At 46.1% G+C, this 23,760-nt stretch overlaps 1 protein-coding gene across 6 annotated transcripts in view; it reads left to right on the forward strand.

Annotated features, from left to right (window-relative positions):
- The window catches only part of SYCP2L (synaptonemal complex protein 2 like), a 200,633-nt gene that overhangs the window by 147,585 nt on the left and 29,288 nt on the right, over nucleotides 1-23,760 (forward strand). For 5 of the 6 annotated variants that reach the window (XM_056521155.1, XM_056521157.1, XM_056521158.1 and 2 more), the window contains 3 exons: nucleotides 13,709-13,853; nucleotides 14,327-14,379; nucleotides 17,042-17,183. In XM_056521155.1, coding sequence (XP_056377130.1) covers nucleotides 13,709-13,853; nucleotides 14,327-14,379; nucleotides 17,042-17,183 — 340 coding nt within the window. The remainder of the gene's footprint in view (nucleotides 1-13,708; nucleotides 13,854-14,326; nucleotides 14,380-17,041; nucleotides 17,184-23,760) is intronic. The other variant, XM_056521156.1, reaches the window with a different exon arrangement.

The raw sequence follows: 23,760 nt of genomic DNA on the forward strand, positions 1-23,760 counted from the left end.
CTGAGTCATTCCTCATGCGAAGTGTCTGTGTTGTGCCTGTAGATTGCACAACTTCACCAGGTGAGCACGGTCCGCACTGGCTACTAGCATTGCACTATTCCTGAGATTCTTCACATGGAAGCGCTCCTGTTTCTTTCTATAATAACTCAAAAAAGCTTATACATACCTCCCTTGTACCCTCCATTATCAGTGCCCAGTCTTCGCCATAGTCCCCAGTCTTCACCTGAAAACTGCTAAGCCAGTCACAAACTTAGACGGTAATTTGCAGGGGCCAGTGATTGATGCTATGTCACATCTGCAGCTCTGTGAAGGGGAAGTTCGGCGGAGACTGGGAAGCAATACTGCAGGCTACAAGGGATGTATGTATGCATTTTTTTAACCCCTTAATAACCACGGACGTAAATGTGCGTCCTGGTGCGGAGGTGTTTAGTGCACCAGGGCGTAAATTTAGGAGGTTCCCTTACCTGCCTCCGCCCGTCTCCTCGGGTCATCTGCTCTGGTCTTGGATCAAGCAGACCAGAGCAGAAGATCGCCGATAATACTGATCAGAGCTTTGCCCTATGCATAGCACTGAAAAGTATTAGCAATCAACCGATTTATTTTTTATGCCCCCATAGGTAACTATTAATAGCAAAGTTGAAAAAAGTAAAAAAATTAGAAAAATCCCCTCCCCCCAATAAAGATGAAAATTGTTCCTTTTCCCCATTTTACCCCCAAAAAGCGTAAACATTTTTTCAATAAACATATTTGGTATCGACGCTTGCGTAAATGTCCGAACTATCAATATTAAGTTATTGCTCCTGTATGGTGAACGGCGTAAACGTAAAAAAAAAAAAAATCCAAAAATGCTGCTTTTTTTTGTCACATTTTAGTCCAAAAAAATGTATAAAAAGTGATCTAAAAGTTTTATATATGCAAATGTGGTATTGATAAAAATTACAGATGACGGTGCAAAAAAGGAGCCCTTATGCCGCCCCATATATGGAAAAAGGAAAGTTATAGGAGGTCAAAATGGAGATTTTTTTTCGGTACAAAAATAGAAAAGTATCTGGCCATGGGTATCATTTTAATCGTATTGACCCACAGAATAAAGAACACATGTCATTTTTACCGTAAAGTCTACAGTGTGAAAACGAAACCCTCCAAAATGTGCAAAATTTTTATTTCCTCCCTAAAAAAATTATTCTTTGGGATCACCATACATTTTTTGGTAAAATGAGAGGTTTCATTGCGAAGTACAATTGGTCACAGAAAAAACAAGCCCTTATATGGGTATGTAGATGGAAATAGAAGGCGAGGAGGATAAAATGAAAATATTAAATTGGCCTGGTCCTTAACCCCTTAAGGATGGAGGGCATACCCTTACGCCCCTATTTTAGAGTCCTTAAGGACTGAGGGCACGCAGGTACGCCCATGGGAATTTCTGTCCCTGCTGCCAGCTGGTTGGGGACCGGACCAGGATGCCTGCTGAAATCATTCAGCAGGCATCCCGGCACATTGCCGAGGGGGTTTCTGAGACTGTATTGATCACGGCATCTGAGGGGTTAATGAGTCCTGTCAATTCAGAACGGCAATCTGCGTCGATTTCTGTCATATGGGTCTCCTGTGACCTGGAAAATAAGGGATCGGAGGTGTCAGACACCCACGATCCCCCTGAAGGGGATAGGAGTGAGGTGGCAGGAGTGCTATTGGTTGGTCAGAAGCCACCGACCAATAGCAGATCGGGGGCGGGGGAGTTTAGCGGGCGGTGATGCTGACGTGCGGCTGGGTCCCTGGTGCAGACTACGGAAGCCAGTGAGTTGCCTAGCAACTTCTGGAGGGCTACAGTTTGGAGACCATTTAACAGTGGTCTCTAAACTGTAGCCCTCCAAAAGTTGCAAAACTACAACTCCTAGCATGCCCACACTGCTGTTTTGGCATGCTGGGATTTGTAGTTTTGCAACAACTGGAGGACTACAGTTTGGAGACCACTGTGCGGTGGTTTCTAAACCATGGCTCTCTAAATCTTGCAAAACCACAACACCCAGCATGCACGAACAGCAAACTGCTGTGTCTCCATGCTGGGAGTTGTAGTAACGTACCTCCAACTGTTGTATAACTACATCTCCCAGCATGCCTTTCGGCGATCAGTACATGCTGGGAATTTTGCAACAGCTGGAGGCACACTGGTTGGAAAATACTGAGATAGGTAACAGAACCTAACAGAAGGTTTTCCAACCAGTATGCCTCCAGCTGTTACAAAACTACAACTCACAGCATGCACTGACTGTGCATGCTGGGAGTTGTACTTTAGCAACAGCTGGAGGCACACTGGTTGGAAAACCTTCTGTTAGGTTCTGTTACCTATCTCAATATTTTCCAACCAGTGTGCCTCCAGCTGTTGCAAAATTCCCAGCATGTACTGATCACCGAAAGGCATGCTGGGAGATGTAGTTATACAACAGTTGGAGGTACATTACTACAACTCCCAGCATGGAGACACATCAGTTTGCTGTTCGTGCATGCTGGGTGTTGTGGTTCTGTTACCTATCTCAGTATTTTCTAACCAAACAGAAGGTTTTCCAACCAGTGTGCCTCCAGCTGTTGCTAAAGTACAACTCCCAGCATGCACAGTCTGTCAGTGCATGCTGTGAGTTGTAGTTTTGCAACAGCTTGAGGTTTGCCCCCCCCCCCCCCCCCATTCACATGGGCGGATTTACAGTGAATTTCCTGCTTCAAGTTTAAGCTGCGGCATTTTCCACCGCAGCTCTAACTCCTAGCGGGAAACTCACCGTAGACCCCCGTCTGTGTGAATGTACCCTAAAAACACTACACTAACACACATAATAAAGGGTAAAACACTACATATACACCCCCTTACACGCCGCCCCCCCCCCCCAATAAAAATTTAAAACGTATCATGTGGCATTGTTTCCAAAACGGAGTCTCTAGCTGTTGCAAAACAACTACTCCCAGCATTTCCAGACAGCCACTGACTATCCAGGCATGCTGGGAGTTTAGCAACACTGGAGGCACCCTGTTTGGGAATCACTGGCGTAGAATACCCCTATGCCCACTATGGATCGACTGATATCGATTTTTTTTTTAGGGCCGATACCGATAATCTGTGGAGGTTAAGGCCGATAATTTATACCGATATTCCGGTATAAATTATCGGCTATTTCTCTCCCCCCACACTCCCTGAAACCACTGCAGATCATTGATTTAAAGCGGGTGCTTTAAATCAATGAACTGTAGCGGCTTTTGCGGTGCCAGAGACTGCCGCCGCCACTTGCTTCTCTCCCCCTGCCTGTATAAAGCCCCCCTGACTTATAATATGTGCCCCTCATACATAATACCCCCTGTCCTGGGCCCCTCATATATAATGCCCCATGTACTGTGCACCTCACATATAATGCCCCCTGAGGGTGCAGAACAGGGGGCATTATATGTGAGGGGCACATGTCAGGGGGCATTATATGTGGGGGCACATGATGGGGGCATTGTATTTGAGGAACACAGGACATGGGGCATTATATGTGGGGGTCACAGGACAGGGGGTATTATGTATGAGGGGCACATGACGGGGGGGGGGGGATTATATGTGGGGGCACATGACAGCCCACCTGCCCATATAATCATATAATGCCCCCCTGACTTATAATACCCTCTGTCCTGTGCCCCTCACATATATTGCCCCCTGTCCAGTGCCCCTCACATATAATGCCCTATGTCCTGCCATCTCGGGGCATTATATGTGACGGTACAGGACAGAGAGTATTATAAGTCAGGGGGGCATTATATGGGCACATGATGGGGGGGGGCTTCCATGTGCCCCCACATATAATCCCCCCTGTCCTGTGTTCCTCACATATAATACCCCCCTGATATGTGCCCCTCACTTATATTTGCCCCCCTCACTTATAATTTGCCCGTCCATCCATACAGCGCCCGAGCAGTGCTTACCTCACACGCTGCTACGTTCTTGTACTGTGAGTGAGAGCTGCAGGGATGTGATCTCCGGGCGCCGGCGCGATGATGTGATGTCATCACGCCGGCCTGCCGTGGATGGCGTCCCCGCGGCTCTCACTCCCACTGCAAGAATGAAGCAGCGTGAGAAAGGTGAGGTAGTGGAGGAGTGGGACAGCTGACAGCTCCTGCTCCACCATGCTGTCAGCTGTCAGGCACTTGCTCCGCACGGCACAACGAGGCGTGCGCACGAATCGCGGGACTTCAGTTCAGGGCCGGAACTGAAGTCCCGCGATTCGTGCGCACGCCTTGTTTTGCGCATAATCGGCAGGTTAGAAGCCGATATCGATAACGGGGGAAAATGTGAATATCGGTCGATCCCTAATGCCCACCCCTATGCAATCCCTAATTTAGTCCTCAAATGCACATGGCGCTCTCTCACTTCGGAGCTCTGTTGTATTTCAAGGAAACAATTTAGGGCCACATATGGGGTATTTCCATACTCTGGAGCAATTGAGTTACACATTTTGGGGGGATTTTTCTTCTTTTTACCCCTTAGGAAAAGGAAAAGTTAGGGTCTACACCAGCCTGTTAGTGTAAAAAAATAAAAAAATTTACACTAACAAGCTGGTGTTGCCCCATACGTTTTATTTTCACAAGAGGTAAAAGGGGAAAAAAGACCATCAAAACCTGTAAGGCAATTTCTCCTTAGTACTGAAATACCACATATGTGGGTTTAAAATGCTCTGCGGATGCACAAGGCTCAGGAGTGAGAGCGTGCCATGTACATTTGAGGCCTAAATTGATGATTTACACAGGGGTGGCTGATTTTACAGTGGTTCTGACAAACGCAAAAAAATAAATACCCAAGTGTGACCCCATTTTGGAAACTACACACATCAGGGAACATAACAAAGGGGTATAGTGAGCTTTAACACCCCACAGGTGTTTGTTGAATTTTCGTTAAAGTTGAATGGGAAAATTAAGAAAAAGTTTTCACTAAAATGCTGGTGTTACCCTAAATTTTTCATTTTCACAAGGGAAAAATAGGGGGGAAAAAGCCACCAAAAATTTGGAACCCTATTTCTTCTAAGTGAGAAAATACCCCATATGTGGATGTAAAGTGCTCTATGGGCGAACTACAATGCTCAGAAGAGAAGGAGCGCCATTGGGCTTTTGGAGAGAAAATTTGTCCGGAATTGAAGGCCATGTGTGTTTACAAAACCTCCATAGTACCAGAACAATTGACCCCCCCATATGTGACCCCATTTTGGAAACTACACCCCTCACGGAATGTAATAAGGGGTACAGTGAGCATTTACGCCCCACAGGTGTCTGACAGATCTTTGGAACAGCGGGCTGTGCAAATGAAAAATTACATTATTCATTTTCACGGACCGCTGTTCCAAAAATCTGTCAAACGCCAGTGGGGGTAAATGCTCACGGCACCGCTTATTAAATTCTGTGAGGGGTGTAGTTTCCAAAATGGTGTCACATGTAGGAGGTACACTGTTCTGGCACCACGGGGGGCTTTGTAAATGGCCCCCGACTTCCATTCCAATCAAATTCTCTCTCCAAAGGCTCAATGGCGCTCCTCCTCTTCTGAGCATTGTAGTGCAGCAGCAGAGCACTTGACGTCCACACATGGGGTATTTCCATACTCAGAAGAAATGGGGTTACAAATTTTGGGGGGCATTTTCTCCAATTACCCCTTGTAAGAATGTAAAATTTGGTGAAAAATCAGCATTTTAGTGAAAAAAAATTTTTTTTTTTCATTTATATATCCAACTTTAACAAAAAGTAGTCAAACACCTTTGGGGTGTTAAAGCTCACTGTACCCCTTTTTACATTGCTTGATGAGTGTAGTTTCCCCAAAAAGTATGGCTTGTGTTTTTTTTTTCCGCTGTTCTGGCACCATAATGGCTACCTAAATGCGACATGCCCCCCAAAAACCATTTCAGCTAAATTTACTCTCCAAAATCCCATTGTTGCCCCTTCCCTTCTGAGCCCTCTAGTGCACCCACGGAGCACTTTACATCCACATATGAGGTATTTCCTTACTCGAGAGAAATGGGGTTACAAATTTTGGGAGGATTTCTCTCCTTTTACCCCTTGTAAAAATAAAAAATATGGCTCTACAAGATTTTGAATTTTCTCCTTCTCCACTTTTCTGCTATTCCTGTGAAACACCTAAAGGGTTAAAAAATAAAAACTTTCTGAATGTCATTTTGAATACTTTGAGGGGTGCAGTTTTGATAATGGGGTAATTTATGGGGTATTTCTAACATAAGTCCCTCAAATTCACTTCAAACTGAACTGCTCCCTGAAAAATTGTGATTTTGAAATTTTCGTGTAAAATTCTAAAATTACAGCTAAACTTTGAAGCCCTCTGATGTCTTCCATAAGTAAAAACATGTCAACTTTATGATGCCAACATAAAGTAGACATATTGTATATGTGAATCATTATATAATTTATTTGAAACACTCTGCTAGTAAGGAAAATGGATTTTCCAAAGTTCCAAAAATGCTATATGTTAAAAATGTTAACGACATTTTGGGATTTTTCACCAAGAAAGGATGCAAGTAATGATGAAAATTTACTACTATGTTTAAGTAGAATATGTCACACACAAAAAAATCTCAAAATCTGAATAAACGGTAAAAGCCTCCCAGAGTTATTAATGCATAAAGTGACAGTGGTCAGAATTGCAAAAAAAAAGGTCTGTCCTTAAAGGAGAACTCCAGACCATAAAAATTGTCCCCCATAGTGCCGGCAGTAAAAAAAATAAAAATGTACATACCTTCCTCCGCTCACCCGGGGCCTCCGGTAACCGGCTCCGGTCTCCGCCACATTCCACTTCCTGGTTGCCAGTGGTCGGATGAATCCGCCAATCACCAGCCGCAGCGCAGTCCGACTCGGCAGGCGATAGGCTGAGCGGCAGTGTGACGTTTTTGGCCCCGGCCGCAGGTGCCGCTGTAGTGAAGAATTTTTGGTCCTGAAGCGTTTTCACACTGCCGCTCAGCCTATCGCCGGCCGAGTTGGACTGCACTGTGGCTGGTGATTGGCTGATTCATCCGACCACTGGCAACCAGGAATTGGATTGCGGCGGAGACCGGAGCTGGTTACCGGAGGCCCCGGAGGAGCGGAGGAAGGTATGTACATCTTTATTTTTTTTTCCTGCCGGCACTATGGGGGACCATTTTTGTTGTCTGGAGTTCTCCTTTAAGGGGTTAAGGTTAAAATGGGCTTGGTCCTTAAGGGGTTAAGACTGGTTAATAGTATTAGCACTCTAGTGTTCTGGTTACCACCCATATGCCCAGTGTGTTCATGTGATTGTAAAACTGTGTACAACTTAAAAAAATCACCTACTGTTTTCTAAATGTATACTATTCTTTATGGCTTTTTTTTTTTTTTTTGGTTTACATTTTTTAGGGTAGGGTAACACGTTGTTTTTTTTACAATACATTATCTGCTGTGCAGTGAGAACTACTCTGCATATTTTGTGAATTCATATAGAGAAAATTGACATGTCGCACATCCACAACTATTTTGATCTACTTTCTTCTCAGCATAAATTAAAAAACTAACAGGTTGTTAGTATACATTTTGATCAAAAAATACAAGCCCACTCACCACGTCAAGGCCGCCTATTTAGAGTGGGTCCCTAACGTCCCTAGCATAAAATGGCGTAGCACTAGGTGGCGACCGCCACCACCCCAACACCAGTGCCCACAGGGGGGGGAACGACCCACTGGCAGAGCGGCCCCAATGCCACTCAAACCAGTCCTAGGGCCGCGCCTCCCATAGACATGGTGCCACGGCAGCAACAGATGCCGCACAAATCCACACCAGTGTGAACAAGGTGTAAAAGCTCACTTACCATGTGCTCCCAGACAGACTGGGAGGCTGCCAGAAAGGAAGGGGCCCTGTGCAGCTTCCTGCTAATTTATATAGGGCTGGGCTGAGGGGGAGGGGTAGAGTGCAGACTAAGTTTAAAAAAAAGAGGGGGATAGAAAAAAAAAAGTGAATTTATTAGAGAAAATGGACATGGTCGCACATCCACAATTTGTATTTTGATCTACTTGCTTTTCAGCATAAACTAACAGGATGTTAGTATACAGTTTGATCAAAAAGTACAAGCCCACTCACCACGTCAAGGCCACCTATTTAGTGTGGGTCCCTAACATCCCTAGCCTAAAATGGCGTACCACTGGGTGCAACCACCACCGTCGCAACACCAGTGCCCACAGGGGGAACGACCCACTGGCAGAACAGCCCCAATGCCACTCATACCAGTCCTAGGAGCAAACACACAGGGTTTCTCTAGGCAGCCCTGTGTGCGCAATGAGATTTGGAAGCGGGGACAGCACGCTGACATGGAAATTATGCAGCAAAGGGAAAAATATTTTAACTAATTTTACCCACACACTGTGGAAAAAGCTGCATATATTTTGATATACAATGCACATTTTAAATCTGCAGAAGTTCACTTTCTAATGAGAATGGACCATTTAATCACTTTGATTCCTTTGTCAATAGCAACCATGGTATGCAAGCCATTATATGGATGAATCCACCCATTGTTGCCCAGTTGCCACCCTCCAAATGCAATCATGAGGAGTCATGGCAGCCAGGGCCCATGCCTGCCATCTTAGCACTCATATTACATTATAGAATCCTGCATTTAAAGCACAACTGTCATGAACTTGGGGCTATATAACCTACACAAAGCCTTTTGTACTGTGTGTGCAGATTGTGTCTACAGTAGTATTTTTACCTTAGTTCTCTCTGCTTTTATTACCCCAAAAAACTTTTTTGATAGCAGCTGCACACAGTCGGATAGGCGTGGCGCATGGTTCATTATGCCCTGTCGCCGACAAGCCTATACTCTGTACGTCAGCGCTGGGACCGCTGTGTTATTGGCATGCGCATTTTAGCTCATCCCCGTGCGTGCCACAGCGTGTTATCCTGGCAAGTGCTCTCTCCTTCCGCCTGCCTCCTCTGCGCGCTCTCTGCCTCTCCGGTCTCAGCGCACTGAGGAGGAAGGCGGCGGGTGCGAGCGCTTGCCAGGATGATATGCTGCAGCGCACACTGGGGATGAGCGAAGATGCGCTGGGACTATTGTGTCAATCACAAAGCGGTCCCAGCGCTGACATACAGGGGATAAGCGTGTCGGCGGCAGGGAAAAGCAAACCTTGCGCTACGCCTATCAGATTGTGTGCGGCTGCTATCAAACACGTTTTTTTGGGTGATAGGCTGTTAGGCTGTTTTTAGGTTATATAGCCCCAATTTTTTTTTTATAACTTTATTTTTCTGCGTACAGGCCGGTATGAGGACTCATTTTTTGCATCGTGTTCTGAAGTTTTTATCGGTACCATTTTTGGTATAATTACCTGTTGCCGGGGTCGGGTCCGCGCTGCTTCAGGCCTCCGGTTTGCGTCCCCTGCGTCGTTGCTATGCACTGCGAGACGCAATGACGTCACTCGTCATTACGCCACGCCGTGCAGTGCATAGCAACGATGCAGGGGACGCACACCGGAGGCCTGAAGCAGCGCGGACCCGACCCCGGCAACAGGTAATTATACAACCGGGGATGGGGGGGGCAGCGGCGCCGGCAATGGGTCCCGCTGCCCCTTCTCTCCCCCTTGCTATCGGCGCCGGCACCGATAGTCAGGGGGAGAGAACGGGCAGCGGCGCAGATAGCCAGCGGGAGAGAAGCGGCAGCAGGGCTCTAGACCCCAGGAAAGGCAGGGGGAGAGAAGTGGGCAGCGACTGCCCCTCTCCCCCCGCCTTTCCTGGGGGTGTATCGGGGTATACGCATGCACACACACGCACCCTCATTTTACCAAGGATCCTTGGTAAAATGAGGGTGCGTGTTATAGGCCGGTGTGTGGTATACCCCGATAAATACAGTAATTTTTTCATGATATAAAAAGTGACCAAAAATACGCTATTTTGGACTTAGGAATTTTTTTGCTCGTACGGCATTGATCGTGCGGTTTAATTAACGATATATTTTTATAGTTCGGACATTTCCGCATGCCACATGTTTATTTTTATTTACACTGTTTTTTTTTTTTTTTTAAGGGGGGTGATTCAAACTTTTATTAGAGAAGGGGTTAAATGACCTTTGTTAACTTATTTTTTTTACTTTATTTTTTTTTTTTGCAGTGCTATAGCTCCCATAGGGGGCTATAGCACTGCACACACTGATATTTTACACTGATCCCTGCAAAGCCTACAAGATAGGCGCTCGATTGCTCAAGCCTGTAGCTCAGGCTTGGAGCAATCTAACGCAGATCAGACGCGACGGAGCAAGGTAAAGGGTCTCCGCTCGCGTCCTAGCTGATTGGGACCTTGCGATTTTATCGTGATAGTCCCGATCAGCCAGACAGAGCTGCCGGGAAGCATTTACTTTCATTTTTAGATGCGACTATCAACTTTGATCGTCGCGTCTAAAGGGTTAAGAGCGCGCGCCACAAAGGATCGTGCCGCACGCTATTAGCCCAGGATCATAGCCGGGACCGACCCGGTGTGATGCGGGGTCACGGTGTGACTCCGTTTTAGACACCGAGACCGGGCGAGGGGCGTACAGGTACGCCCTTCATCCTGAAGGAGTTAGACGGCAGACCCAGGGATGCCATAGCGTTCCCACACTTCCTCAAAGGACAGGAAAACGTGAACAAGTGGGTCACAAATTTAACTCCATGAGTACTCCAAAAACTGGCCTCCTGTAACCTATGCAGGAGAGACAAATGAACGTTCCCCCACAAGGGTGCCCTAGGAGATACCAGAGGCAGTGGAAATGTACCCGACACCACGGACCAATTAACAGAGGAATAGGGAAGGAGGAGCTAAAGTGAGACCTATAGAGTGTATTGGTCAGAGCTTCATATGATCCCATAAGCGCACCAGCCAGGGCTGTCGCCGAGGTCGACAAATCCAGGTCGATCGACCACGCTGCATAGACCAACTGGGATGCAAGAAAATAGTTATACACATCAGGGGCAGCTGAGCCACCAAGCTGCTTGGGAGCCTGGAGAAGGGCCCACATGAGTCTGGGAGGCTTTCCCTGCACATAGAAGGATCCTAGAGCACTGCATAGCACGTTAAAATGCCTCCTGGGGGGAATGACAGGGGACAGGTGAAATAGATATAGAAATTTAGGGAGATAAATCATTTTAAAGATATTGATCCTGCCTGCCAGGGAGAGGGGGAGGGTAGACCATGCAAGCAGTCGCTCCACAGTGGCGTGCAATAGTGGCTCCAAGTTAAGAGGCATATATTCTAACAGGGACGGAGTAACCTCCACTCCCAAATATCGAAAATGAGGAACAGGTGCACCCCAGCCGGAAGAGAGGGCGGAAGGGAGACCCCAGAAGAAAGCACCATCAGGGAGGATTTAGCCCAGTTAACTGATTTGGTGTAATCTCAGGCCTGCAGGTTAAGTCCATAAGGGACAGTAGGGAACCCTCAGCATCTGCCATATATACCAGAGTATCATCTGCATAAAGAGAAACCTTTTCCACAATAGACCCCCTGGGAATGCCACATATATCTGGGTCCCTCCGTATGGCCGCTGCCAACTGCTCAATCGCTAGAGTAAATATGAAGGGGGAAAGCTGGCACTCCTGTCTCGTCTCCCGACCCAGGGAGAATGGGGCCGAAATATCCAAGTTAGTACGGATCTGGGCCCTAGGCCAAACCCAAAGGATCCTAACACCTCCCAGAGATAAAGCCACAAAACCGAGTCAAAGGCTTTATAGATATCCAGGCTCACCATCACACCCGTGGGAAAGCCCCCATCTACCGCCGCTATGTTAAGCTGCAAACATTTCAAATTTACATCTGTAGCCCTTCCTGGCATAAATCCCGTTTGGTCAGGATGAATGATAGCACCGACAATGCCATACAACCGAGTAGCTAGGGGACTAGCCATAATTTTAATATCAACATTCAGAAGGGAAATTGGTCTTTAGGAGCCAGGGAGCACTGGATCCTTCCCAGGTTTAGGAAGCACAACGATGAGCGCCTCCCTCATAGAATCCGGAAGGGCGTCAGCATTGGCTATGGAATGAAACAATTTACATAAAATAGGGGCCAGACGCTCCTCATTCATCCTGTACCAATCACCTACCATCCCATCCAAACCCGGAGTCTTCCCCCGAGGAAGATCTTTAATAGCCTGAGCCACCTCCTCCACAGTAAAGGGGGCATCTAATGCCTCCGCCTGAGCCCGCAAAAGCGAGGGGAGAGTCAAATCCTGGAGAGACTCTCCCCCTGACAGGGCACAGAGGGGGCAGCATGTAAGGAGGAATAGAATTCTTGGAAAACTACATTTATCCCTGAAGGATCCGTAACTACCACCCCATCATTTCCCATGATGCAAGGAATAGAGGCCGTCGGGCGAGTAGCCCTAGTCAAATATGCCAATAATTTACCGTTCTTATCACCAAATTCGAACAGGGCAGCCTCCCTATCCGCTAACTTCAATTGGACCCGGTCTGTCTGAACTACTAACAAGGATCTCTGAGCCTTAGCCCACTTCCTCTCATTCTCAGGTGATGGATTCCTAACATACTCAGCCTCCAGAACCCCCACCCTCTGCAAGAGTGCAACCTCCATGGCCGACCTACGTCTCTGCTGAGAGGCGACCCCCGCAATGAAAGCATCCCTAATTGTGGTCTTGTACGCATCCCATTGCACCAAAGGGTCTGGATAGTCAGTATTGTGTTCCTAGTATTCAGTACGAGCCACCCCCAAAGCCTCCACCACCGCATTAGCCTGTAGCCAGCCAAGGTGCATGCGCCATATGCGGGAGGGGTGGGGGGTGGGGGGTAGGGCCAAGGTGCAGGACTACCAATAGGGCAGAGTGGTCCGAGATCCCTCTAGAGGTGTAGGAAACGTCTCTTACCACCGGAAGAAGATCCTCACATGCTAGAGCCAGGTCTATGCGAGAAAACGACTAGAGATGAGCGAACTTACAGTAAATTTGTTTCGTCACAAACTTCTCGGCTCGGCAGTTGATTACTTTAACTTCATAAATTAGTTCAGCTTTCAGGTGCTCCGGTGGGCTGGAAAAGGTGGATACAGTCCTAGGAGACTCTTTCCTAGGACTGTATCCACCTTTTCCAGCCCACCAGAGCACCTGAAGGCTGAACTAATTTACGCAGGATAAGTCATCAACTGCCGAGCTGAGAAGTTTGTGACTAATCGAATCTACTGTAAGTTCGCTCATCTCTAAAAACGACCTATGGGCCGCAGAGTTAAAGGAGAATGAGGACCAAGTAGGGTATTTCCACCTCCAGAGGTCAGTCAAGCCCAACGCCACCCGCCAGGTATTGAACGCAGAAGAGCCATGGTCAACAGCCATGGTACAGTCGAGGACTGGATCAGGAACCACGTTGAAATCGCCTACGAAGAGAACGGGGGTCAGAGGAAAAAGAAACAGTTCATTAGTAATAAGCCCCAGTACTGAAACATGGAAGGGAGGGGGCACATACACAGCAACAAGAACAAAAGAGACAGACCCCAAAGAACAGTGCAGGATGGACAATGTTTGGACAATGTTTGGTAAGAATCTTGGCAGAAATGCATCTGATTGTGCAAGATAAAGGTCACAAGAAATTAGTGAACTTGAGAAAAGAAGAAATTAGAGATATTTATGGATATTGTTTTTCTTTATTTTAGTTTCATTGGAACAATTAACTGTTGAAAATTGCTTGTATTGTTTCATAATTATACATAACTGGCCCAGCCATCATTTCTGCAGGATGTTGACTATAAAGACTTCCTTTCTTCTGGAAGTGAAATGAGCTGGATCCTGGAACATCGAAGAAAATCCTCAGCAAAATGTGCAGACTACAGTCGTAAAAAGCAAAAGAGTAAAAGTAGGCTAAAAGGTAATGTAATTTGTATTTAAAGGGATATTCCAAGTTAAAATTACTTATCCCCTATCAACAGGGTAGAGGATGTTTACATTGCATTGGGTCCAGAATGGGGCCCAAGGTCTGCGATGGCTGGCCCTTTTACATTGGCTGACTATCAGGAAAGGGCCTTTTACTACTTACTGTCTTTTTCCCTCCCTAACTTCCTTTTACCCTCCCTCACATACTCTCATTCTTTCTTCTGCTCCCTCCCCCTATTTTTCTTCTTTTTTTTTTTTTTTTTTGCTCCTTGCATTGGATGAGGCTGTTTCCAAGAATACTTCTGAATTTCAAAATACTTTAGGAAATCTCATAACTTCACCTAACAAGTCTGTTTTATTGTATTTTTTTGTGCAATTAGCAAATAGATAAGCCCAGATGAGTGTTTTGTGCAGATTAAAGGGAAAAGTGCCTGTATACTCTGTATTTATATGGTTCATTTCTTTCAGTACTTCCCTTGTCTTCACAAAGTTCTGATGAGACAGAGAAGCTCAAAAAAAGGGTATATATTTTTTGTATTGGTTTGTGTTATTGCTAAAAATATTAAGCTATTTTCGTTATATTTGTGTCCTTTTAAATCATTACACGAAAAATGAAAAAAGCAAGTTTATTCATAATTTGTATAAACAATACCTAACTTGCATGATTTCAGTATATTAACATGTTTCTGGCTAAATGTATTATTAAATAAGTTGTGTTGCCCTGAAATCATGATGCCACACCCTTCAAGTTTTCTAATGAATTTGGTGTAGAAACAAATAAAAAAAAACAAAAAAACATTTTTTCCACACATTCTGGTGCAGTGCTGGCCATGGTATCTATAGGATTGTCCCCCCAATGGCAATGCTGCAAGAGGGTCGCAATGGTTGTGATGGCAGCGGGAGGCCAGCTGATGGTGTCCTGTCTGCCAAGTACAGAGGCCTGTGGGGCCAGCCATAAACTTGATCTCACAGGCTTAATGTCGGTGTAATACTGACAGTTATACTATGCGGCAGCATAGTATAACAGCAAAAAAAAGTAAAATGTATAAAAATAAAGGTATTCAGTAAGTGTTAAAAAATAAAAAAATGCCCTTTTCCTAATAAAGCCCGGTATTATCAAAATAAAAAATAAAGTAAACAAAAAAAAAACTATACATAATGGGTATTGCCAAGTTTGTAAGGACTATATAACGACTATAGTATAAAACGATAATGCTAGTTATCCTGCACGGTGAACGCTGTTAAAAAAACAAACAACAAAACAAAAAATAACACGACTCTCTAAACTCGGTCCAAAATGATCAAAGGTAGCATGTATCACAAAATGGTACCAATAAAAAGTACAACTTATCCCACAAAAAATAAGCCCTCAAACAGTGGCAATGGACTAAAACTAAAGAAAAAAGTGTGGCTGTTGGAACGTGGCAACACAAGAGGGAGAAAAAAGGATTTTGTTGTGAAAAGGAAAAATATAAATAGCTATATAAATTGTGTATTGCCATAATAGTAACAATCTAATATAAAGATATGATAATTTTTACCGCACTGTAAACACCATAAACAAAATTATTTAAAGCCAGAAATGTTTAAAAAATGTTTACAATATTTTGTAGTTTCATGCAAAAAAAGCTATGTGTAATAAAGTTTACCACTCATATAAAGTACATTATGTCATGAAAAAAATATATATATAATTTCTGTGGACATGCCCACAGTTAAATCAGCTCACCTCACATACTGCAGCACAGACAATTTAAGACCAAAAATGCTCTGAATGTCCAGTCCTAAAGGGGTTAAAGCAACATCTCTAGAAATCTGCCAGGAAATTAAAGCTTGGGTACAAACTGGTCTTCCATATGGACAATAAATCCAAACATACGGTACTTACAAAGTTGTGTCAAAATGCCTTAAAGGGTTACTTCATGCCCAGAAATGTCAAATGTTTTGATTGCATCAGGTCTCCCTCCTGAAACCCACCGAGATTGCAAGGTATAAGCTGGGGAAGTGCACAGCATCTCGCTCCACTCCCTGGCAGCCAACAGATCCCACCGCTTCTCTGAATAGACTTATGCAGCGAAAAGGTCAGATTTGTTTGCCAGCGCTCCGAAATGAGACCCACTACAATCAAAACTTTGACATATCTGGGCAAAATGTTTTTTTTTTTATTTTTTTTTTATTGTAGCACTTTACGAAAGCCTTGACTTTAATCCTGTAGAAATGTTGTGTCGGGGTGCAATGCAGGGTAGATCCAGGGCAGATGTTATGGCCCAAGAGGCAGATGGTATTTACCCCTTCTTGTCGTGACGCCAGGGCATGGTTTAGCCTAACCACGCGAAGGTAATATTGTGATCCTGGGTTAGGCATGGGGCAATGAAGACACCAACCCCAGATTAAGGATAACTGCAGCTTTACTGAGGCAAGACAGGTGATATAGTCTTTGCAGTAGAGCCAAATATCCCAGATAGGTGACCAGTGACACAGAGGGACCTCGCAGGCTTGCTGGAACTTTCAGTAGTTAGACTGAGTTTAGTGCAGGCCACGGTGACTACAGATGGACTTGACTGACAATAAGATGACTTGACTTACTGATGACTGACTTGTGACTGCAGGACTTTAGGCTTGAGGCCTCCAATGCTCTGGACACAGACACTGGAACAACTTGACTGGACTTGACCTCAGCAGAAGAGCAATGTGCCATAAGAGAGATTGCAGCCCCTCCCCTTGTTATATAGGGGGGCTGTGCAAGGAGCCCATAGGTCACTTGGGGGGGGGGGGGGGTCACCTGGTCACTGGAGCCCTCTGGGTAACAATCATGTGGTACAAACATTAATGCAACAGTACATTAAATGAGGCAAACCTATATACATAATGGGGTTTGCTGTAGGGGAGCCCTGGGGACATGCAGGGACTCTGCCTGACAGAGCAGGAGGACAGTACGGGGCCACATCATCCCGTACTGGGAGATCACAGAAAATTATTATTTTGACTTCGCATTCTTGAAATATAGTATAGTGATCCTAACTGATTTAAGTTGGTGAATATCTACTAGGATTAAATGTCAGGAATTGTGCGTTTTAATGAATGTGGCAAAGGAGTATGAAAACTTTTATGATTTTAGCATTGACAAATCTCGCAAACTGTTTATAAACTATATATACTCCACTGTTTTTCTTTTTTCTGAAGGGACAACACTTGAAATTTACAGACCTTAAAAAAGAAACTGGACAAGAAAGGGGCGTGGCAGAAAGCCTTTCATTCTCAGATGTAAAGCTGCCAGGGGTCTCTGCCTTGCTAACTCCCAGGGATTCACTCCCACACACTGCAGGTGGGTTTGTGTTCCATTGTCAGGATGTTCATTGTTGATTTTAAAGGCAACTGATCATGAAATTTTACCTAACATAACACATGGCAACACATTATATATGGTAAAATCTTCATACTCACCATCCCTGGGGGATGTTCCTGAACACAGGGATGGTAAGGATATGAAGTTTAAGGTTCCCCCTCTGCTGGGCGGTGAGCTGTAGTTACCTAGTCCCGCCCTCCTTAGTGTGGTTGATGGTGTTTCGGTAAACTGAGGGCAGCCGCTGGCCCCTTGCAGCGGCTCCTTCCGGCGGTGTTGCAGGGATTGTGGCGCCCCTGCTCATCTCCACAGATGTCTCTGGGGCTTGTAAAAGCGCTATGGGTGCAGGGGTCATGACGGCTCATGGCTCCGCCCTTCTCCCCCGTGCCTGCGCGCGCTCTGATTATGGCTGCAAGTGGGGCCATGTAAGCACCTCCCTCTCTCCCTGTACCTTCTAATGGCCGGCGGGCACTTCCCCAGGCCATTTCTCCCTTCTCCTTCAGCTGAGTTTAGCTCCGCCCCTTCTCCTGCGCTGGTCAGCGGTGCTCTGTAGCAGGGCAGCCCCGTCGGCCTCCCTATGCCGCGGCCCGGCAGGAACTCCCTGTCAGACGCTCTTGGCGTTCCAGACGGCCACTTCAGTTGCTTTTGGGGTTCCTTATCTGTCATGTCTGCCGGCCACCCATCCTGGGGTGTTCTTAGCATTTCTTACTATATGCTCCCTTCTCCACAGGTTAAGCATCTAGTGCTCTGGAGCCTCTCATCCAGTGCTAGGTTTCCAGGGCAATATCCCTGTGGACAGGGTTTAAACCTTGTATCTCTTTGCCAAACAGTGGGCTCGCCTGTCTCTCATCTCCCACCTGTCACCTTAGCGGCTGGCGCTCCGGTACCTCTCTGCTGGTGCGAGGTGTCCGAAGGCAGAACCCTTCTCTACTAGGGACCCATACCAGTCAGACGGTGGTCTGCTTTGTTTCCCCTGCCACCTATCATCCACCTGTCCCACATCACTCGACCGAAGTATCCGCGTTTGGAGTTCCGGTACCTCACTGCTGTGCAAGGTGTTCGATGACATGTCTCGTTTCAGCTCTGGACCTGTACCTGTAAGCCAGACAGTGGTCCGCATGGTTTCCTCTGCCCTTTGTCACATGACTCACGGCAGTTATGTTGGTGGCCGCAGTTCCCATACCCCACTGCTGGGTGTGGCATATGGAGAACTGACCCGATGTGTCTTCAGGACCCATACCAGTAAGTCAGACAGTGGTCTGCATGGTTTCCTCTGCCGTTTGTCACCTGTCTCACGGCTGATGTATCTGTGGCTGCAGTTCCGATACCCCACTGCTGGGTGCGGTATGTGGTGAACTGCCCTGCTATGCCTTAAGGACCCTAAGGCTCATTGTCTCCTACGGACCCATTCCAGGAAGCCAGACAGTAGTCTGCATGGTTTCCTACATCGCCTGTCACACAATTCACAGCTGATGTATCTGCGACTGGAGTTTCAGTACCTCACTACTGGGCAAGGTACCGATGTTATGAATAGTTGTCTTCTGTGGATCCATGCCAGCAAGCCAGACTGTGGTCTGCATGGTTGCCTACACCGCTTGTCATAAATCAAATGGCTGATGTATCTGTGCCTGGGGTTCCGGTTCCTCACTACTGGGCGAAGTGCCGATGGTATGCATAGTTGTCGTCTTTGGATCCATGCCTGTGAGCCGGACGGTGGTCGGCATGGTTGCCTACACCGTCTGTCATACTTCAAGCGGCTGAAATATGTGCGGCTTGAGTTCTGGTACCTCACTCCTGGTGGGGTACCGATGGGATGCATTGTTGTCTTCTTTAACTACCAGTAAGCCAAACATTGGTCGGCATGGTTCTCTACACCACCTGTCCTACATCAAACAGCTGGTCTATCTGCTTCTGCAGTTTAGGTTCCTCACTATTGTGAGGTGTCCGTCGGAGTGTCCGATTATCTACTATGGACCCATACCAGTAAACCAGACAATGGTCTTTATGGTTACCTACGCCGCCTGTCGTTCGTCGAACGACTGTATCTGCAGCTGGAGTTCCGGTACCTCACTTCTGAGCGAGGTGTCAATGACGTCACTCGTCTTCCCTGGTCCTGTACCTGTAAGCCAGGTAGGGGTCTGCAGGGTTTCCTGCACCACCTGTTACACATCACATGGCTGGTGTATCTGCGCCTTGACTTCCGGTACCTCACTACAGTAAGAGGTTCCGATGGACTCACTCACTGTCGCCTAGGGACCCATATCAGTAAGCCAGACAGTTGTCTGCATATCTTCTTCTGCAGACTGCCACACAGCGGATGTTTCTGCGGCTGGAGTTCCAGTACCTCACTGTTGTGTGTGGTATACTTGGAACTGACCCAGCGTATCCCTCGGACACTATACGGGATGTCAAGAATGCATTCCGCGGTCCCTTTGTTTCCCCATCTCTCTCTCTCTCCCTCTCTCTCCAGGGGGCGGGGTTTCTTGGCCTCCCCGCCCTTCCACCTTTGGGTCATCTACCATGCATTATCACCCCGTGGACAGTAGTTCACCACTGCCATGGTAGTTTACAAGTGAGTCTCTTCAAGTTGCCCCATGTTCCTTATACATTGCACCACATACTGGTTTACAGGGTTACCTGCATCTTTCTCCACTGTGTGTTCCGTGTGCGGGACCCGACATGGCCACGGTGTCCTTGCCACATGGCCAGACTGTGTGTGCTTGGTGTTCTAATCCACCTGGTCACCTTTCCCATTCGGCTGCTACTGCAGCTGTAGTACAGTGTCTCTCTTCCAGGTGCAGTCCTGCAGAGTGTGTGCATGTGGGTTCTTAGGACCTTTTTTCCTTTTGCAGCAACAGCAGCATCGCTCTGTTCTCCTTTCTTGGGTTGCACTGTTGGTCTGCTGGGGGCATTCCTCCCTTCCTGCTGGTTCCTTAGAGGTCTGCGGTTTCTTTGTTGTCTGCAGTCTTGGTACGCCACTGTTATCGTGGGGTCCCCATGTCTGTGTTCCTACATATGCTGGGTCCGCTTTGTAGGAGTAGAGCCCTCCTTCCTTCCGAGCCGGTGGGGTGCGTCCAGGGGTTACCGGTGATTCGTCCCCGCGGATCCGAGGCTGTTGAGCACCTCTGTTCTGACATGGGGCCTGCTGGGGCGCCTGTCGGTTCAGCCCCTCCCTGTACTTCCAGGTGTTCCTTTCCGGGGTCCCTGTTCAGGGTGACTCAGGCGCTTACTGGTCACTAGGAAAAACAGCAATCTTTATTGTAGAAATCCTCTTAAAAGCAGTACAGGACTGTTGCACCTCACTGACTTTGAGAGATCTTGACGCGTTTCGAGCGCATGCGCGCTTTGTCAAAAGATATCTGCTCTACTTCCTGACGCCTGTTTATAGGCTAAAATCAAGTGAGTGCAATTAGTAAAAGGATAGGCTGCTAGGAAAAGCAGAACCATCCATGAATACAATAAAACATGAGACAGATAAAACAATATAACATTCAACATATGAAACTTTCATTCAGAAAGCGAAGTATGGTTGCGGTGCACCTATGAAATACAACATGATGCATTTAGCTAATTTATGTTATGGTAAATTGGTGCATAAAAACCGCACCATAAAATTGCAACATCTGAATGGGTTCTTTTAAACAAAATCAAATAATAAATAAATGAATGAGTAACCCAATCCTTTGTCAGGAAAGAAAAAACAAGAATGGAAGTAAATAATGGCATTCTGAAACAAATGGCTCCCAGAAAAAAGAAGAAAGCAATGAAAATGGTATTCCCTGAGAGTGGTTTGCGATAAGTGGTTTGGAGGGGGGGATGTCTCTCCCATACCACTTTTTGTTGATTATCTCAACTCCAATCCATTCAATCTCAGATTCACATTTGAGCACCATCCAGACAGTGCGGTATTCTTGGATTTGCGCTTGAGGGGGACTGCGGGTGAACCCATCGTCACATCCACATATTGCAAACCACTCTCGGGGAATACCATTTTGAGGGCAGACTCCAACCACCCTGTTCATATAATCAAAGCAATCCTGTTAGGAGAATTAACCAGACTCGGACGCAACTGTTCGGACACCAAACAATTCCAAAACAAAGCAATTCAATTAACAAATAGATTACAGTCACGTGGTTACAAACAAAAACATTTACAGAAAGCATATCGAAAAGTTTCAAAAAAGAATAGAAACAAATTACTTATCAGAAAAAACATTCTCAAAACGGGCTGTTGTGTTGTGGCTAAACTACATTAGGTAATTTATTATCGCCTAGTTTAATTCTCTCAGATACTAAATCCACTACAATGTGGTTACGCACCACTGGCTTTTATCATTACGGCTCAAACATTTGCCGTACATGTAAATATGTGAAAGTGTGCAAAAATGTTTCTAATGCGGATAAACATATGAACATATGAAATAAAAAGCTATTTGAATTGCAACACCACCCACTGTATTTACATCATAGAATGCCAAGCATGCTGTTTAAAATATGTAGGTTATACCACACGCAAACTCAAAACACGATTCTTGGAACATATAAATGATATTACAAACCCATCCATAAGAAACCGGTCCAGTGCTTCACCACATTTCATTCAGGAACATAATAGAGAAACAAAATTCATACAAATATATGGCATAGAGAAAATATCTAAACATGTCAGAGGCGGTGACATTGAGCGCAAACTGATGGACAGAGAAGCCTTCTGGCAATTTACCCTAAATTCCAAAATACCACATGGTCTTAACCTACGCAGAGAATTATTATTTCATTACTAAACTTTTCTTTCTTCTTTTTTCTCGTATCCATTTGTTTCAGAATGCCATTATTTACTTCCATTCTTGTTTTTTCTTTCCTGACAAAGGATTGGGTTATTCATTCATTCATTCATTTATTTATTTGATTTTGTATACCAGAACCCATTCAGATGTTGCGATTTTATGGGGCGGTTTTTATTCACCAATTTACCATAACATAAATTGGCTAAATGCATCATGTTGTATTTCATAGGTGCACCGCAACCATACTTCGCTTTCTGAATGAAAGTTTCATATGTTGAATGTTATATTGTTTTATCTGTCTCATGTTTTATTGTATTCATGGATGGTTCTGCTTTTCCTAGCAGCCTATCCTTTTGCTAATTGCACTCACCTGATTTTAGCCTATAAACGGGCGTCAGGAAGTAGACCAGATATTTTTTAACAAATAGCGCATGCGTTCGAAACGCGTCAAGATCTGAATCAGGGAGGTGCTACAGTCCTGTATTGCTTTTAAGAGGATTTCTACAATAAAGATTGCTGTTTTTCCAAGTGCTGGATCATTTTGTTTCTATTTGCCATTGGACACACTGAGCCTGGGTGCGGATCGGAGCACGGAAGCAAGTGGGTGAGCTGGACTTTCTATTATATTTACTTACTGGTCACTGTCTGGGATGGCTCTCAACATGTCTTGTATTTGTTGCCCAGCTTCAGTATACGGGGTTCCAGTCCCTCTTGGGTCGCAAGGTGGCTCTTCCACGTGGCCATGGTTGCCGCTGGGGGCTTCATCCACCCAGTGATTGCATTTCCCTGCTCCTTCTGCGCCTAGCACGCTTGCCAATCCCCTTTCCACAAGGGGTGCAGGGATCAGGGTGCTTGTTGTAGGTCTGCACTTGAGTTGTCTCGACCACCCTTGTTTTTCCCTCATATGGAGGGACTATTTTGTTTTTTTTGCTGAAGAACGTTCAACGGTGATTTTTACTGCCTCAGCTTGTGTGCTTTCTGTTCACTATCACAGCCTAGTGCTCTCCCTGGAAGGGATGTGTACTTCTTACCCTTTTGTCTGTGTCAGTCGTACTGCGTTGACACCGCAGTCTTCTGGAGTAATCCTTCCTATGCCCAGACCCTGGGAGTCCAAGCTGGGTTATCATTGGTTCTCCCTTCATTCCCGTTCTGACGGTCTGTTTCTTAAGGCTGCTCTGGTCTATTCCGTCCATTCTGTTCTATCACTGTTGGTCCCTTTATTTGGGGCTCTGTCCTACGATGCTACGGTGTGCCTTCTTTTTAGGCGGCTTTCCGATTCCTTGAGCCTTAGTGATGGTTCCAGTCTTGGACATTTGTAGTGGCCCGGCCCAGACTCCTCCGCGATCCCTTTCGTCGGGCAGTATTTCTGTTCTGCTCTGTCACTTCTTTATGGCAGTTTTTTCGCCTGGAGAGTTTTTCGCGGACATCTGTTTCCCCTTTTTCTGACGGGTGCCTTGGGTCTCGACAGAGGATGGACCTTTACTTTTGGGTCCTGGTCCATCTCCTTGGACGGGAGATCTTCCGGGAGGTCTTTTTCTGGGCCTAGTGTGTCTCCATCCTGGGGGCTTATCCGCAGGCCTTACGGACATGCGAGTTCAGTCTTGGGACTGTCTCCTTTTCGCTGGTGGTTGTTTTTTCCCACCCTTGGGGACAGCTTTGGTACGTCCCATCAGTTGTGTCCCCCAATGAAGAGCGTCCGAGAAAAGGAGATTTTTTTTGTACTCGCCGTATAATCTCTTTCTCATAGCCTGCATTGGGGGACACTGCACCCA

This window comes from Hyla sarda, chromosome 5 (assembly GCF_029499605.1).
Source record: "Hyla sarda isolate aHylSar1 chromosome 5, aHylSar1.hap1, whole genome shotgun sequence".
Taxonomy (NCBI): domain Eukaryota; kingdom Metazoa; phylum Chordata; class Amphibia; order Anura; family Hylidae; genus Hyla; species Hyla sarda.